The 14281-nt window shown below is 34.3% G+C and overlaps 1 protein-coding gene and 1 pseudogene across 4 annotated transcripts; both read left to right on the forward strand.

The window, feature by feature from the left end:
• Nucleotides 1–318: 318 nt before the first annotated feature.
• On the forward strand, nt 319–3914 carry LOC143546596 (IRK-interacting protein-like). Its single transcript, XM_077038232.1, has 2 exons — nt 319–573; nt 2381–3914. Exons 1-2 carry the CDS (start codon nt 319–321, stop codon nt 3890–3892), a joined length of 1767 nt encoding a protein of 588 aa, XP_076894347.1. The 3' UTR covers nt 3893–3914.
• A 6598-nt stretch (nt 3915–10512) lies between these two features.
• On the forward strand, nt 10513–13904 carry LOC143546597 (ETHYLENE INSENSITIVE 3-like 3 protein pseudogene; annotated as a pseudogene). 3 transcript variants are annotated; one of them, XR_013137613.1, is made up of 3 exons: nt 10513–10602; nt 11068–12924; nt 13769–13904. The product of XR_013137613.1 is annotated as an ETHYLENE INSENSITIVE 3-like 3 protein pseudogene, transcript variant X3 (transcript). The 3 variants fall into 3 exon arrangements; XR_013137611.1 differs by lacking the exon at nt 10513–10602 and adding an exon at nt 10763–10915; XR_013137612.1 differs by lacking the exon at nt 10513–10602 and having other exon boundaries at nt 11018–12924.
• The last annotated feature ends 377 nt before the right edge of the window (nt 13905–14281 follow it).

Genomic DNA, 14281 nt, shown 5'->3' on the forward strand with positions numbered 1-14281 from the left:
ACCATCTACGACCACTAGAAAACCACAACACACTCACTCACTCTCATCTTCACATGCTCCCATTCCTTTTTATTCCATTGGTACCAATGACAAATTCTATTTGGAAGTAAGTCATCGATTCTTGTTAAACCTACGGCCGTGTGATCTCTTCTCCATTTGGAATCCAAATCCAACCGTTAATTCCCACGCTATTCTTTTCCCCTATATCAATAATATCTATACTATATAATATATAATATATAATACACTATACTATATAAGTATATAATATATAGTATACACTCCCTTCATATGCTCTCTATTTTTTCCACTCCACAAATGACCACTACCACCACCACCACCAATGCTGCGGTCTCGGAAACACCCGAATCATCAAAATTGTTCGAAAGTGTCGATAAGTGCACGACGGGCGATGTGAGCAAGCAGGAAATTCAGGCAGCTATTGCCAAAGCGGTCGAGCTTCGGGCACTTCATGCCGCTTTGTTACAAAGCAATAGTCCCGCACATCTTCGGTTCCCCACAGCGTCTCCTCTACCGCAACTCTCCGCTCAGGATTACCCCGTATTTACTCCGGTGAGCATCTTTTTTTAGAACGAAAGCTGTATTATAATAAAGTATCTAAACTCTAGTAAAGCACTTGGATAAGATGATATATCAATGCAATAATGCATTAGGTAAAGAATCATAAAGTTAATTATTTTGAATGCAATTAAATTCAATTGGAATCATCCACTCATTAGGTTGATTATTAAAATGTGTGACAATCTATAACAACAAAATTTCATGTTGGGTTGGGTCAGGTCAGGTCAGGTCGAAACTAAAGTTGCCAACTTGTCATTAGGCCCAATAATTTATATATTATAATAAAATTATGAAGTATCGGCTCGGACTGTAAAAAAATAAATTGAACTAAAGGCATGCTTTATATATTCGATTTGTACCTTTCAGTCACAACTCAAACAACTCTTGTTGTTACTAATATTCCGCTTAAACTGTTTGATTTTGTGTCTTTTAGAGATCGTATACAAAATATCTGTCTATCGTATTATAACGTATCATTTGTTTAAAGGACTTAGTTTAGAATCATGTTATAATTGGGACTTATTTTTTGAAAGATCATGTGGTCCTGTGGATCATAGTGATAACTCCATGTCCATGGTAGCTGTTAATTTTTTGTCTAGACATTTCTTTTTTAAAATGATTATTTTTTTATAGTACCCCACAATTTATTAACAAAATTGACATTAATTCTATAAACTGACAAAATTAAGGTTTTTCCGAAAAAGAAAAAACGAACGGATGGAATCAAATGTATGGAGGCTAGCTGCAACGTTGGGTTAAATAAAAAACATGTATGTATATATCATAAAGTAGATTCTCTTTTATTTAAATAAAATAAAAAGTGAGTTTTGTTACAGTTTTAATAGTTTCTGTTACACAACTTTTCAGACTAAAGTTGCTTCAAAAAGAAAGATTTAACCTTTTTAGGGTTTCATGCATGCAAATGTGCAATGTGTTACTTGGACCAGCACACACTTTTGACTCTTATTATAAAAATCTATTATTATTATTTCTTTTATAAAATTAACACCTACGTTATAAATTAGTCCCAGACCATTGGAACCAAATGTGCATTTACCAGAAGAAATTTAAAATATGTAAAACCTATGATTACTAATTCATATTTTCATCAATGAACTCAAAACACAAACCCTTAAATATTCAATTTGGTAGTGTTCAATCAACCATTTGGACCACTAATTTTCAAAGTTTGACCTGATGGTCAGAACAATCGTCTGATACTACACAACGGTCGTTTTGACTTATAAATTTTAAAAATTGATTTATTTTTCTGTCAAAACAGTCGTCTGACGGTGTTAAATCATATACGGGCGGTGTAGCAATACCCTAACACCCATTAACTTAATGCAATCTACGTTTCTTTTTAGGGAAAATATAATTAAAAAAAAAACTAACATACTTTCAAATTTTTTACCTTTTGTTTCACAAAAATCTCCAAAGAACTTCTTATATTAAAGTCCTTTTACACGTTAAATTTAAATCAGAACATCCATTTGCTTTGTGTACATGTTTATTGATTTTCCACACGTGGGTTATATATATTTATCCCAGTTGTTTTATAAAACAATTTGGATGTACCGGTTTCAAGTTGTTTATAAAAAAAACTTTACAATCGTGTTCAAATTTAGCATGCAAAAACACTTTAATATATGAAAAAAAAAATTTCTAATATTTTTATAAGAATAAACAGAAAGCATGTTAATTTTTATTTATTTGCCGACTTATATAATAAACTTTTAGGTGTTTTACTTAATAGAATGAACTCAACTTATAGTCTTATACTCCTTGATCTTAACAGAGTTATGATGATGCACCAAGAACCCAAAATTTCCCATCATGTTGGGACGAATGTAGTGTAAACGAAGGCGTTAACAACGAAGATTTAAGGTTCTTGTCCGATTACAAAAACCCTAACGCGTCATCAAGAACATTACTCCCACCCGAGCTAGTAAACATCGTCCCTCACACGTGCCCATCCGATGATCAAACCTCAGTAATCGCCTCGTCAAACCACCACATTACGCTCCTTCGAGCCTCACCTGGACCCGAGTTCTCTAGATCACGAAGAAATAGCCTAGGCGATTTTCGATCAATCTCATCGTGTAACAAATGCAAACCCGTAACACTTAGCACGAATAATAACAATAATAATAAGTACTCTAACTTAGTAGTACCAATGACCGATTCACATTCGTCGGTCCATTCACATTCGAAGCCCAAATCGGGTATGAGCTTTTCGTGGTTGTTTCCGCGGTTAAACAAGAAAAAACATAAAAATAAAGATAATGTGGAAAACTCCCCTAACCCAAGAGACTTGGATGAATGTTACAAAGACTACAAAGACTATAAAGACTCGGGTGTTATGTCGATTGAGGCGCTAAAGGAAGAACTACTCGAAGCGTGTGAGAGACGGGACGCGGCCTTAATGGAAGCTAACAAAATGAAGTCTTCAATAAATGGGTTGAAGGAAAAATTGGAGTATTTGGAAAACTATTGTGAAGAGTTAAAGAAGGCTTTAGGTCAAGCAATGTTGCAAACCAAAGATTATAATAATAATCGTTCGCGAAACGTTGATTTACATAACGAAAACATGCCGGTTAGTAACGAGGTAATGGTGGAAGGGTTTATGCAAGTGGTGTCCAAAGCAAGGTTATCGGTTAAGCATTTTTGTAAAACATTAGTAGCACAAATCGACGAAGGCGACACGGTGTTACTAGAGAATTTGAACATGATACTTCAACCACATAAGATATCATTGAGTTCTAAATACTCTAGAGCGGTTTTGTATCACTTGGAGGCGATAATAAACGAGTCGTTGTATCAAGATTTTGAAAACTGTGTGTTTCAAAAGAACGGGGGGCCGAAAATATTGGACCCGCAACTAGAAAGGCAAGCGCAATTTTCGTCTTTTTGCGCGTTGAGAAACTTGAGTTGGAATGAGGTTTTGAGAAAGGGGACAAAGTATTATAGTGAGGAGTTTAGTAGGTTTTGTGACCAGAAAATGAGTGGGATTATTACATCATTGAACTGGACTCGGGTCTGGCCCGAGCAGTTGCTGCAAGCGTTTTTTGTCGCGGCTAAGTGCATATGGTTGTTGCATTTGTTGGCGTTTTCGTTTAGTCCCGCGTTGGGGATTTTGAGGGTGGAGGAGAGTAGAAGCTTTGATGGGGTGTTTATGGAGGATGTGTTTGCGGATAGGCAACGGGTTCAGAACCCGGCCTGGGTTAAGGTTATGGTGATGCCCGGGTTCTATGTGCAAGATAGGGTGTTAAGATGCAAGGTACTTTGCAGGTATAAGACTGCTGGTTGAATATTTGTTATTTTTTTATTTTTTTTTTGGGAGATAAGAGGTTGTGTTGTGGTGAGAGCTAAATATGTTGTATGTTAATTGTTGTTGGATGCAAATGTTGATAATTCAAAATAAGGTTAGGTTTTAAAATGGAAAGATTTAACTATAAAAACGGATCGATTCAGGTTGGTATGTAAGTTTTGTTGGAATGCGAGTCTTAGATTATTATGACCCGTTTATAAGAAAACGGGTCGATTCAGGTTGGTTAAGCTAAAGATTAAACCAACAAGGAAACATGTCAAATGAATGAGTAGGTTTATTGTTATCAAGAATTTATTCAAGTTAATAAAATTAGGGTTGTGCGTGGTGCGGTTCGGTGTGGTTTTCGGCTAAAACCAAAACTTCAGGTTTTTGATTTTTGAAACCGTTCAGTTTTGGTTTTTTCGGTTTTCGTTTTGATTTTAATTATGTTTCGGTTTTTGCAATTTGAGCTTGAAAATTTTAGACAGAAAAAAAGTTGACCGAAAATAATGAATATAGGTGCAAATAATTTTGTTAATTATTAACTAATAGACTATTATACATTTGACAAAAGCATTTAAGTTACAGATTTAGTAAATTCTTATAAATTACTTAAAATAAAAAAAAAATAAAATTTTTGAAATCCGGTTCGGTTTTTTTGGTTTTTATTACTTGCAAACCAAACCCGAACCGCTAGTTCGGTTTTTACAAAAACATAAAACCAAACCGTTGGTTTTTATTTCGGTTTGGTCTTTTCTGTGTGGATTTTTCGATATTTTCGGTCCGAATCGGTTTTTTCAGTTTCTTTCACACCCCTAAATAAAATAAAACTTAACATTCTAAATCACTTTTTATAAAGAAAAAAAAGCTAAGCCTATTGTTGTAAACTAGGTGACTTACCTGACGCGTTGCGTCGGGCTAGTGGTGTTTGGCTGTTTATACGCGCGCTGTGACAGTAAGTCAACGTGAATTCAGTCGATATAAGGTTACGCAACTGGAACTAAACAAAAAAAATAATTCATCAATACCTAGAAACATCAAATTAACATATTAAAAAAAAAACCCGCATGCGTTGAGACGGAGATCCGACGTGAATGTGGTATAATAGCGCACTCATATAGCTTATGATACTAAAAAACAACATAATGTAAAACGATTTTTTAGGTGGTCGGTAAAACACAGATGTTGCGGCAGCGAATCGACGCGAATTCGATATGCATCGAATATGTTCGTTATGGTATCGGAAATAAACCTAGATAATAATTTCAAATAAACAAATAAAATAAAAAAAAATTCAAAGAAAGGTCTCCACATAACCAAAAATAAATTATCAAAAGATTGCTGGAGATGGGTCTTCAACTTGCATACTCTCCTATATTTCTAAGAACTAACAACTCAACAACCACCAACATGTCAAGTTATAAGAATTGTAAATGACAAAATGATTTACATATAAATAAAGCTAAACTAATAAAACATTAAAAAAACTTTTGTGGCACCAAACTTCTCAATTATACTAACTAGTTTTTTCTGCCCGGCGCGTTGCGCTGGGACAGCTAGCAAAACCACAACGTTGAAACACGGACATTGGTAAAATTCGAGCATTACGACGATGAATCGATACGAATTCGGTCATTATCGCATGCGTTCGTTATGATATAGACAACATTGGTAAAATTTGAGCTTTCAAACCCAAAATATTACTTCGTCAAATTAACATATAAAAACATTAACATATAAGAAAACAAAACATTTAAGACGATATTTATTTGGTTGGCAAACCCAGGTGGTGGTAAAACCCAATCGTTGTGGTCCCGAGCATTGATGCAGTAACTTAACACAAATTCGGTCGGTTTTGATTACATACGTTACGACACCGGAACTAAAAATGATTTGCATTGGTAAAACCCGAGCGTTGCCGGTCATGGGCTTTAAATAAGGTCGCGAGTCTGTGTGAACTCGGTCGGTTTCTTTTAAGTTTGTTATGGTACCAGAACTAAAATAAAACAAAAAAAAGTAAAGTTTGGTCGGCCTCTATTACATTTATTATGGTAACTGAACCAAAAACAAAATTAATCGAACAATACGGTGCCGCCAAGTGGGCCAATAGGCCACTTGCGGAACCAAAATTCTTATCTGTATTACTGTCGCGTTGTGCGCGGCAACGTGAATTCGGTTGGTATCAACTCGGTTTGTTACGGCACCGACTCTCGAACAAAAAAAAAAACAAATCCATAAACTCTCAAAACAATATCGACAACACACGTATAACTTGTATAACGTATTATCAAAGCGACACGAATTCGTTCGGTATACGTACCGGTACTAAAAACAAAAAATAAATTACTAAACGATAGAATGGTAGGGCGCATAGCTACAACAGCTTGAATAAATCCAAAAAAAGATTTGTAAACGTATTATTAAAGCGACACAAATTCGATTAGTATCGGTTAGGTTCGTCACATTAATGAAAGTAAAACCCAAAAAATAAATTCGTCAACGTTGGCCCAAATATAGACGAACGTAGTTAAAACAAAAAAAAAAACATCGTTAAAACAAAAAAACAATGAATTCGGTCAATGTCGGTTAATTTCGTTACAGTATCAAAAGTAGAACAAAAAAATAATTTAGTTCATCAAATCAAATGCTAACCTAGCTAATATCTGTACATATAATTTGCTTTAAAAATGTATGATGCCTGTTAAAACGTTATTAAGACTAACAGAAATTTAGATGAAGGATTTTGTGAAAGTAGCAACAAAAAAACCGGTTATAACGGGGTTTCGAGACTACATGTGCACTTAAGAAACAATCTTTAAAACTTCAACACCAACCACCAAGGCAACCTAACAAATTCTTAAACCAGCCAAATAGTTGATTAAAAAACTCAAAAATGTGTACGGCTTAAAACTCTGTGGCACCGACCATCCAATTTTTATCTTATGTCTATAATTAGATAATTATGTGACTTGCTAATCAGTTAAAAAAAACTTTAAAATAACTAAAAAATAAAGAAGTGTTTCTGGGTTGGGCCAACCAACCTGTTTTAACCTTACAGGCTATCATTTTATATTCATTATCCAATAGGCCCATTTTAAATTGGTCAAAAGTGTTGAATGTGTACAAGTGTATTTTTAGAAGTCCATACTCAACTCAGTCCAAACAAGGTTCAATTCTTCAACTTAAAGACCATAAACTTGACTAAAATTGCTGACTTGTGTTACCTTAAGTTATTGAACATGTTTAAACAACAATATTATTGTGTCTTACACATCAATTTCTCCAAATTGTATATTATTGACCTATTTCAACTACATGTGTATGCCACAATTTTGTTACATTTTGAAACTATTCGTATAGGCACCAGTCTTAACTATCGAATGTAGATATTTCTAAACAATAGAAGCGATTAAACAAGTCTATTATTATATACGTCATCACTTTTATGTTGTAACCTCATTTCTACGAACATCGATAGAAACACATTACAACCGGTTTTATCTTTAATTTACACTTTCGTTAGTTATTTTTCTATTAATTTAATCTGTGAAATGTAAAAGACATATCTACTTATTCTAATAAAGTAAAATAAATGTGGACACTTATCATCCTTTGATTAATTTTCACAATTTTTTTCCTCCAAAACTAATATATATGTAATAGATCAATTATTATTCACTTTCCTTTTACACTATATTTATATAATATCTATATATTTTTATAAATATAAATATTAACATATTATTTTACTTTATATTTCAAAATACTTAGTGAATTCCAAAAATCAACAACAAATTATGTTTCTCAAATGAAAATTGTTTCGGGTTTGTTGTGAAACTTAAATTTGATTTTATGGGTCAAAAGTTGGTAAATAGATTGTTTGGTACAAGTTAACTACATTTAAGTCAAAATTTGTTACGGGTCAAAAATGAAATTTTTGATTATTTTTAAAAGTTTGAGAATGCAAACTAGATTTATTGTCAAATTTGATATGGGTTCAAAGTGTTGACTTGAAAATGTTAAAAATTATGAAAGTTAGAATTTTATACATGATTCGGGTTTCAAATTTATTTTTAAAGGCATTTTTTGAATTAATCAAAAGGTTCAGGATTTGACAAATTGACTATTATTCCTTCAACTACTAAAATTTAATAAAAGATTGCCTATCAATGATTTTAACTTTTATCAAATTGAAATATTTATGTTAATATTAACTATTACTTCAATGGTGATCAAAACGTTGTATGGAAAGCATATTATGCAAAAATATGCTCAAATGAAACAAAATATTCACAAAATTGAATGGGTTAGCATGTTATTTTTTCTGTTGTCATTATGACCAAGTCGAGAAGCTATCTGAAACTTATTAAAATCTTTTTCATGGTGTAGCTCAAAAAAACATAGTTCTTGAATGACATTCATCGTTATAATTTAATGTTCTACTTTCCTTTGATGCGTGGTAAATTGAGAAATATATTAATAAAGTTAACGTTTATTTTGTATTTAGGCTGAGTGGTTAGAACTACTATCTTATGAGAGGTCTTATTTCATAAATTGGTTCATAACCAAAATTCTTTCAATTATACATATATGACATCGAGAATGAATTTTTCAATAGAAAGAAGCATTCTCGGGTACATTTTTGCACGAGCATTTTTTTTATTAAGTTTATTAAAAAAATAATTTTGTGATATAAATAAAATCAATTTATGTACACATAGTATAGATACAAATGTAGATGTAATATATTTTTTTTCATATACGTTGTGTAATTATTTGTTTTACTTGTAATTTTATAATTTGAATTATCACGTGTATGACACGGACACTAAAACTAGTTATAGTAAAAAATTTATTAAAAGTACATAAACGAAAAGATTTGCTACCTAAAGTTGAAAATGAATTAATGCTATCGCATATTTTTAAATCATATATTAATTATGAACTACCTAAAATTAATTTTCATTCACATTGCTTGTATTATGATTTATGCACTATATGAATACAGTTTTTTTTAGAACGGCGACTTTCTTTTATTTAGGCTACCGCATTCTGACCAGACTATGTTGTTTTAACCGGGCCCACGCTGGCTTCAGAGTTTGGCTTGGGCGTTCCCCCGGCACTTGACAGCCGTGATGCCACCACAAGAGCATAACTCTCTGGCGTAACAGGCGGTTGGACGAAAACCCGGGTGGACTCAGGATTCGAACTGATAACCTTTGCATAAAGCCTAGCTAAAATCTATCATTGCCAATATTCACTCAAATGTGACACAAGTGAAATTCGAACTTGAGTCTCCACTGGAAAACCCAAGTCTCCTACCACTAGGCCATAAGCGGGGGATATATGAATACAGCTAATTGTATAAAAAAAAATGTTAAAATTGTTAAATAAAAATTAATTATAGATAAATGTATCATTTGCATCACGTTAGTAAAAACTGAAAGCACCTATTTTATGCGGGACCCTCAAATTTTTAGGACTATATTATGTTTGTATCCTAAACTTTTTCAAAATTTTACAAGAAAAACAACTATAATTATACACTTTGAGTTATATTATCTTTTACTTAAAATGTTATTAGATTTTAGTAATCCCTATTAACTAATATAGGCCGATGACAATCTCAAGTCAGTTTATCACTACTAGTGGTTTCAAATTTAAAAAAGTTGGTCACCAATGGTTCTCGTTAAAAATGACTTAACAACGTTATATATTTTTTTCCCGAATTTCAAACTAATTTTTTAGGGTTTTTGATCGGAATGAGGATACGAGTCGATTGATGTAAAACTTAACTCGAAACCTTTATAGGTTTTTTTCCTTTTCTTTTAAGCCAACCCTATTTGGTAATTATTAAAAAACAAAAATCCAGTCAAATCTTATTTATAGCAAAGCAATTGTTAGGGCAAAAGGGGAGGAGTCAAGGTATCCCCTTCCCCACTAATCCCATATCATTTTATTTTAAACTACCCTAAAATCAATTAAACTAAAAACAATACGCCGTGTTCCTGAGTTTCATTTAAAAGAAGAAAGGTAAAAAAATGGTGTTCGAGAGATTCATTAAAGAAAAGAAAGAAAAGGATGATATTTGAAGAGTAAAATGAAAGGGAAGTTTTTCTTTTCAAATTGGAAGGAAGGTGAAAATGAAATGAAAAGAAAATAGTAGAATGAAAAGGAAATTTTTTTCTTTCCTTTCATTTCCAAAACAACTCGGGAACACAGCGTAACCCCTCTCTCCACAACACATGCAATCTCTTTCTTGTCCAAACAAATCAGGTAGTAGTCCACGAAAAATGGTACTCGAATTAGGCAATAGGTTAACAACGACAACGTAGCTGACTAACAGGTATAGGTACCCGATTTCACTTTAATGAGGCCGCCCCTCTCTTCGTTAATATAGGAAGGATGAGATATAAAAAAATGATAGTCTTCCCCAAGTAAAACTTTTTAAAACCCTTGTAGAAGCAAAAGTTTTCTTGATATCTTTATATTTCTTTAAAAAAAAAAATCAAACTTTTTACATTATCTTTTGACCTCAAACTGATAGTGGCCCAGATACGATGTACACAACAAAATTCATAAATGGCTCCTCAGCTCACATCTTCCATATATTCCTAAATTACCCCTACCCCCTTCTTCTCCACCCCCATACTTTCTAGGGTTCCAAAAATCATTCAATTTTCCAAGATTTTGCAACTAATTGACACCAGGTATCGAGTTCTACAATACCCATGTCTTCAATTTCGCTAATTCTTCGTTTAATTTATTCAATTCACGTTTTAATTGTAAAAAGATTGAAACTTTATTCGATCAATTAGATTCATTTTGAACGAATTGGGGCGTGGGTTTTTGCGGAGTTAGGAGATTGATGATATTGAGATGAATGTATCGGTTTGATGTGTTCGGTTTAACTGTTATTTGATTCAATTGAAGATTTGAATTTAGGGAAGTTTAGTGCATGCCAAGTGTTCGATGAAATGCCTCTGAGAGACTTGTTTTTGTTATTCGTTTCGGTTGAACCAGGTATCGGTTTCTGCATCACCCGTGTCTTGAATCTCGCTAGTCTTTCGATTAAATTGTTAACTTTAGGTTTTAATTGTAATGAAGATTGAAACTTTGATTAGGTTATTGAAATTAGATTCAATTTGAACGAGTTGGAGCTTGATTTTGTGCAGAGTTTAGAGATTGTGGCTTCGGTGACGAGTTAATCAGTTAGACGTATTGGGTTTAACTAGTTTGTTGTCTTGATTAAAGATCTGAATTTCGGGAAGTTTAGTGCATGCCAAGTGTTCGATGAAATTGCTCTGAGAAACGGGGTTTTGTAATTCATTTGGATTGAATATTGAATAATCGGTACGTCTGAATCATGATGGAGGATTATATGATTGATACGAACGGGTTGGATAACGGTTCAGACATCGAAGGTGATGATATAAGGTGCGAAAATATAACAGAAAAAGATGTAAGTGATGAAGAAATTGATGCTGAAGAGCTTGAAAGACGGATGTGGAAGGATCGGATTAAGCTTAAAAGACTTAAAGAGAGACAAAAGATATTAGCACAACAAGCTGCAGAAAAGCAAAAGGCGAAACAAACGAGTGATCAAGCGCGTAGGAAAAAGATGTCACGGGCTCAAGACGGGATCTTGAAGTACATGTTGAAGCTTATGGAAGTCTGCAAAGCCCGCGGGTTCGTTTATGGGATCATTCCTGAAAAGGGTAAGCCTGTTGGCGGGTCGTCTGATAACTTACGGGCCTGGTGGAAAGAAAAAGTTAAGTTTGACAAAAACGGGCCTGCAGCGATTACGAAATACGACACTGACTGCGTTTCCAAACAAGGTGTCGGGTGTCAAAACGGGAACTCGAATGCTATTCTTCAAGATTTACAAGATGCTACATTGGGCTCGCTTTTATCATCATTAATGCAACATTGTGACCCGCCACAACGAAAGTTCCCGTTAGAGAAAGGAACACCGCCACCGTGGTGGCCCGCAGGCAATGAAGATTGGTGGATTAGATTAGCACTTCCAAAGGGTCAATCACCGCCTTACAAAAAGCCTCATGATTTAAAGAAAATATGGAAAGTCGGTGTGCTTACTGCGGTTATTAAACATATGTCACCGAACATTGCTAAAATTAGACGGTTGGTCCGCCAATCAAAGTGTTTACAAGATAAGATGACTGCTAAAGAAAGCTCGATTTGGTTGGGTGTTTTAAGCCGCGAGGAGTCGTTAATCCGACAATCTAGCGGCGATAATGGTGGCTCGGCGATAACCGAGACACCTTCGGGTGGCGGTCTTGATAAAAACCGACCTTCGGATAGTTTCGATAGTGATTATGATGTTGACGGCATTGAAGACGGGCGGGCCTCGGTTTCATCTAAAGACCGTGAAGCACTGCCACCGCCACGTGTCGATAAAAAGCCAGCCCGGCCCGATAAGAAGAGAAAACGAGAAAAGGGAAAGCCAACTCAGCAACAAACGACATCATACGGGCCAAGAGATGAAGTGCCTGATATAAACCAAATCGGTGTATCGTTAACCGATTTCCCGATTCAAGAAAGCATACAAGAAAACCATGCACTGACAGGTGTCGGGCCTCCATTGGTTGAAACCGGACCCGCACCCGATGCTCAGATACCCGCTAACGACATGCTACTGTATCAACCGATTCAAGAACAAATCGAATATCGGTCAAGTGGGGTCCATCATATGGCTCCATACCATCTTTATACTCCACCGATTGAAGGTCAACAGCCCGTTAACGGGTTCCAGATTGAAAACCCTCATGCAATACCAGGTCAAGAAGGTATGCAAAATCTTGTAAAAGACGGGTTTCATAACGGGCATGATAGACCCGTTGATAATCACTTTGAAGCATCGATTAATAGTTTGTCACTAGACTTTGGCGGGTTTAATAGCCGGTTTGATCTTGGGATCAATGCAACAACTTCACTGGATACAGATTTTGATTATCTGCTTGATGATGACCTTGACCTCATGCAGTACTTCGGGGCGTAAATTTTGGTTGATTGTAAGTTTGTTTTACTCTTAAGTCTTTTGTAATTGGAGGTGGTAATGTTGACCCGTTTGTTTATTAAAGTCAAACAAACAAACGGGTCAAAAGTCGCCCAAATTGTCTTTTTATTAGGGCTGTAAACGAACCGAACTGAACAAGGCCTTGTTCATGTTCGTTTGTTAAGATTTTATCAGACAAATGAACGGTTCACAAACAGCAAACAGAACGAAATTTCTTGTTCATGTTCATTCATTAAGTGAACTTGTTCGTGAACGATTCACGAACACAAACGAACGAACCAAATGAACACAAACAATATTTTTATTTGATTCGGCTAACCAAGAATGGTTAATGTCAACGGCTCGGCCTGGCTACCAATTTTGGGTTGTTATTTTTTTCTTAAAAAAATTCATATTCATACGTTAATTTTACGCACAAATTATTACGTAATACTCATAAATTTTGGTTTTGTAGTTAATAATTTTGCTTAAAAATCTTTAATGAACAAACAAACATTAACGAACGTAAAAGGACGTAAACGGTCACATTATCGAACGCTCACGATCACAACTGAACGAATATGGCCTCTGTTCGTGTTCGTTCAGTTATTATATGAACGATCATAAACAAACTTTTCGCCGAACGTTCAGTTCATTTTAAGCCCAAATTTTTATTGCACAAAACTATTTGTTTATACTTTATACAACAATTGGACTGCTTTTAAAATAATTTGGTTTTTATGACATGACCACTCATCACTTGCAATAAAGATTCAATCTTTAGTGCCAAAAGTGTTCACTCTTGTACGAAAGTAACTGTTTTGACAAGGTGGTTATGTTTTGTTGGATGCAGCATGCAGGTATGTGGAATAATGCAAAGATAACAACCATAGCATTGTTTAAGCTGATCTTTATGATAAAAAAAGAATGTAAAGTGATGATTCTGAATGGTTGGATTGTAAAATGAACATGTTTCTTGAAAGATCATTTTTTTTTGGGGTTACTTTTTGTGATTCTTTTTTAACAAAAAAAATCTTTGGAATTTGGTTATGTTGCATTTTTTGAGATCTTTGTTGGGGTGCTTTAAGTTCATATTTTGGGCTAACTTTTAGAGATTGCAATGTCAGGGTATCGGTAATCTTGATTCTTCGGTGTAAAACCGTGCCACATACTCGTCAGGTACCCGTTAGCTAATTAGATGTTGGGTACTGAGTATGCTCGTTAGTTTGTTAGAACTTACGTGTTGGGATTTTCAAATACATTTATTGGCATTATAGCTTTTATATAACAAACTAAAGAATTAATAGATTAGTACATTACTCTATTATCTCAAATGCAAAGGTTTGGGATTGTGTTTGAAAACAACTTATTGA

This window comes from Bidens hawaiensis, unplaced genomic scaffold (genome assembly GCF_021521415.1).
Source record: "Bidens hawaiensis isolate Kalapana, Puna unplaced genomic scaffold, B.hawaiensis_p1.1 tig00014404_1, whole genome shotgun sequence".
Lineage (NCBI taxonomy): Eukaryota > Viridiplantae > Streptophyta > Magnoliopsida > Asterales > Asteraceae > Bidens > Bidens hawaiensis.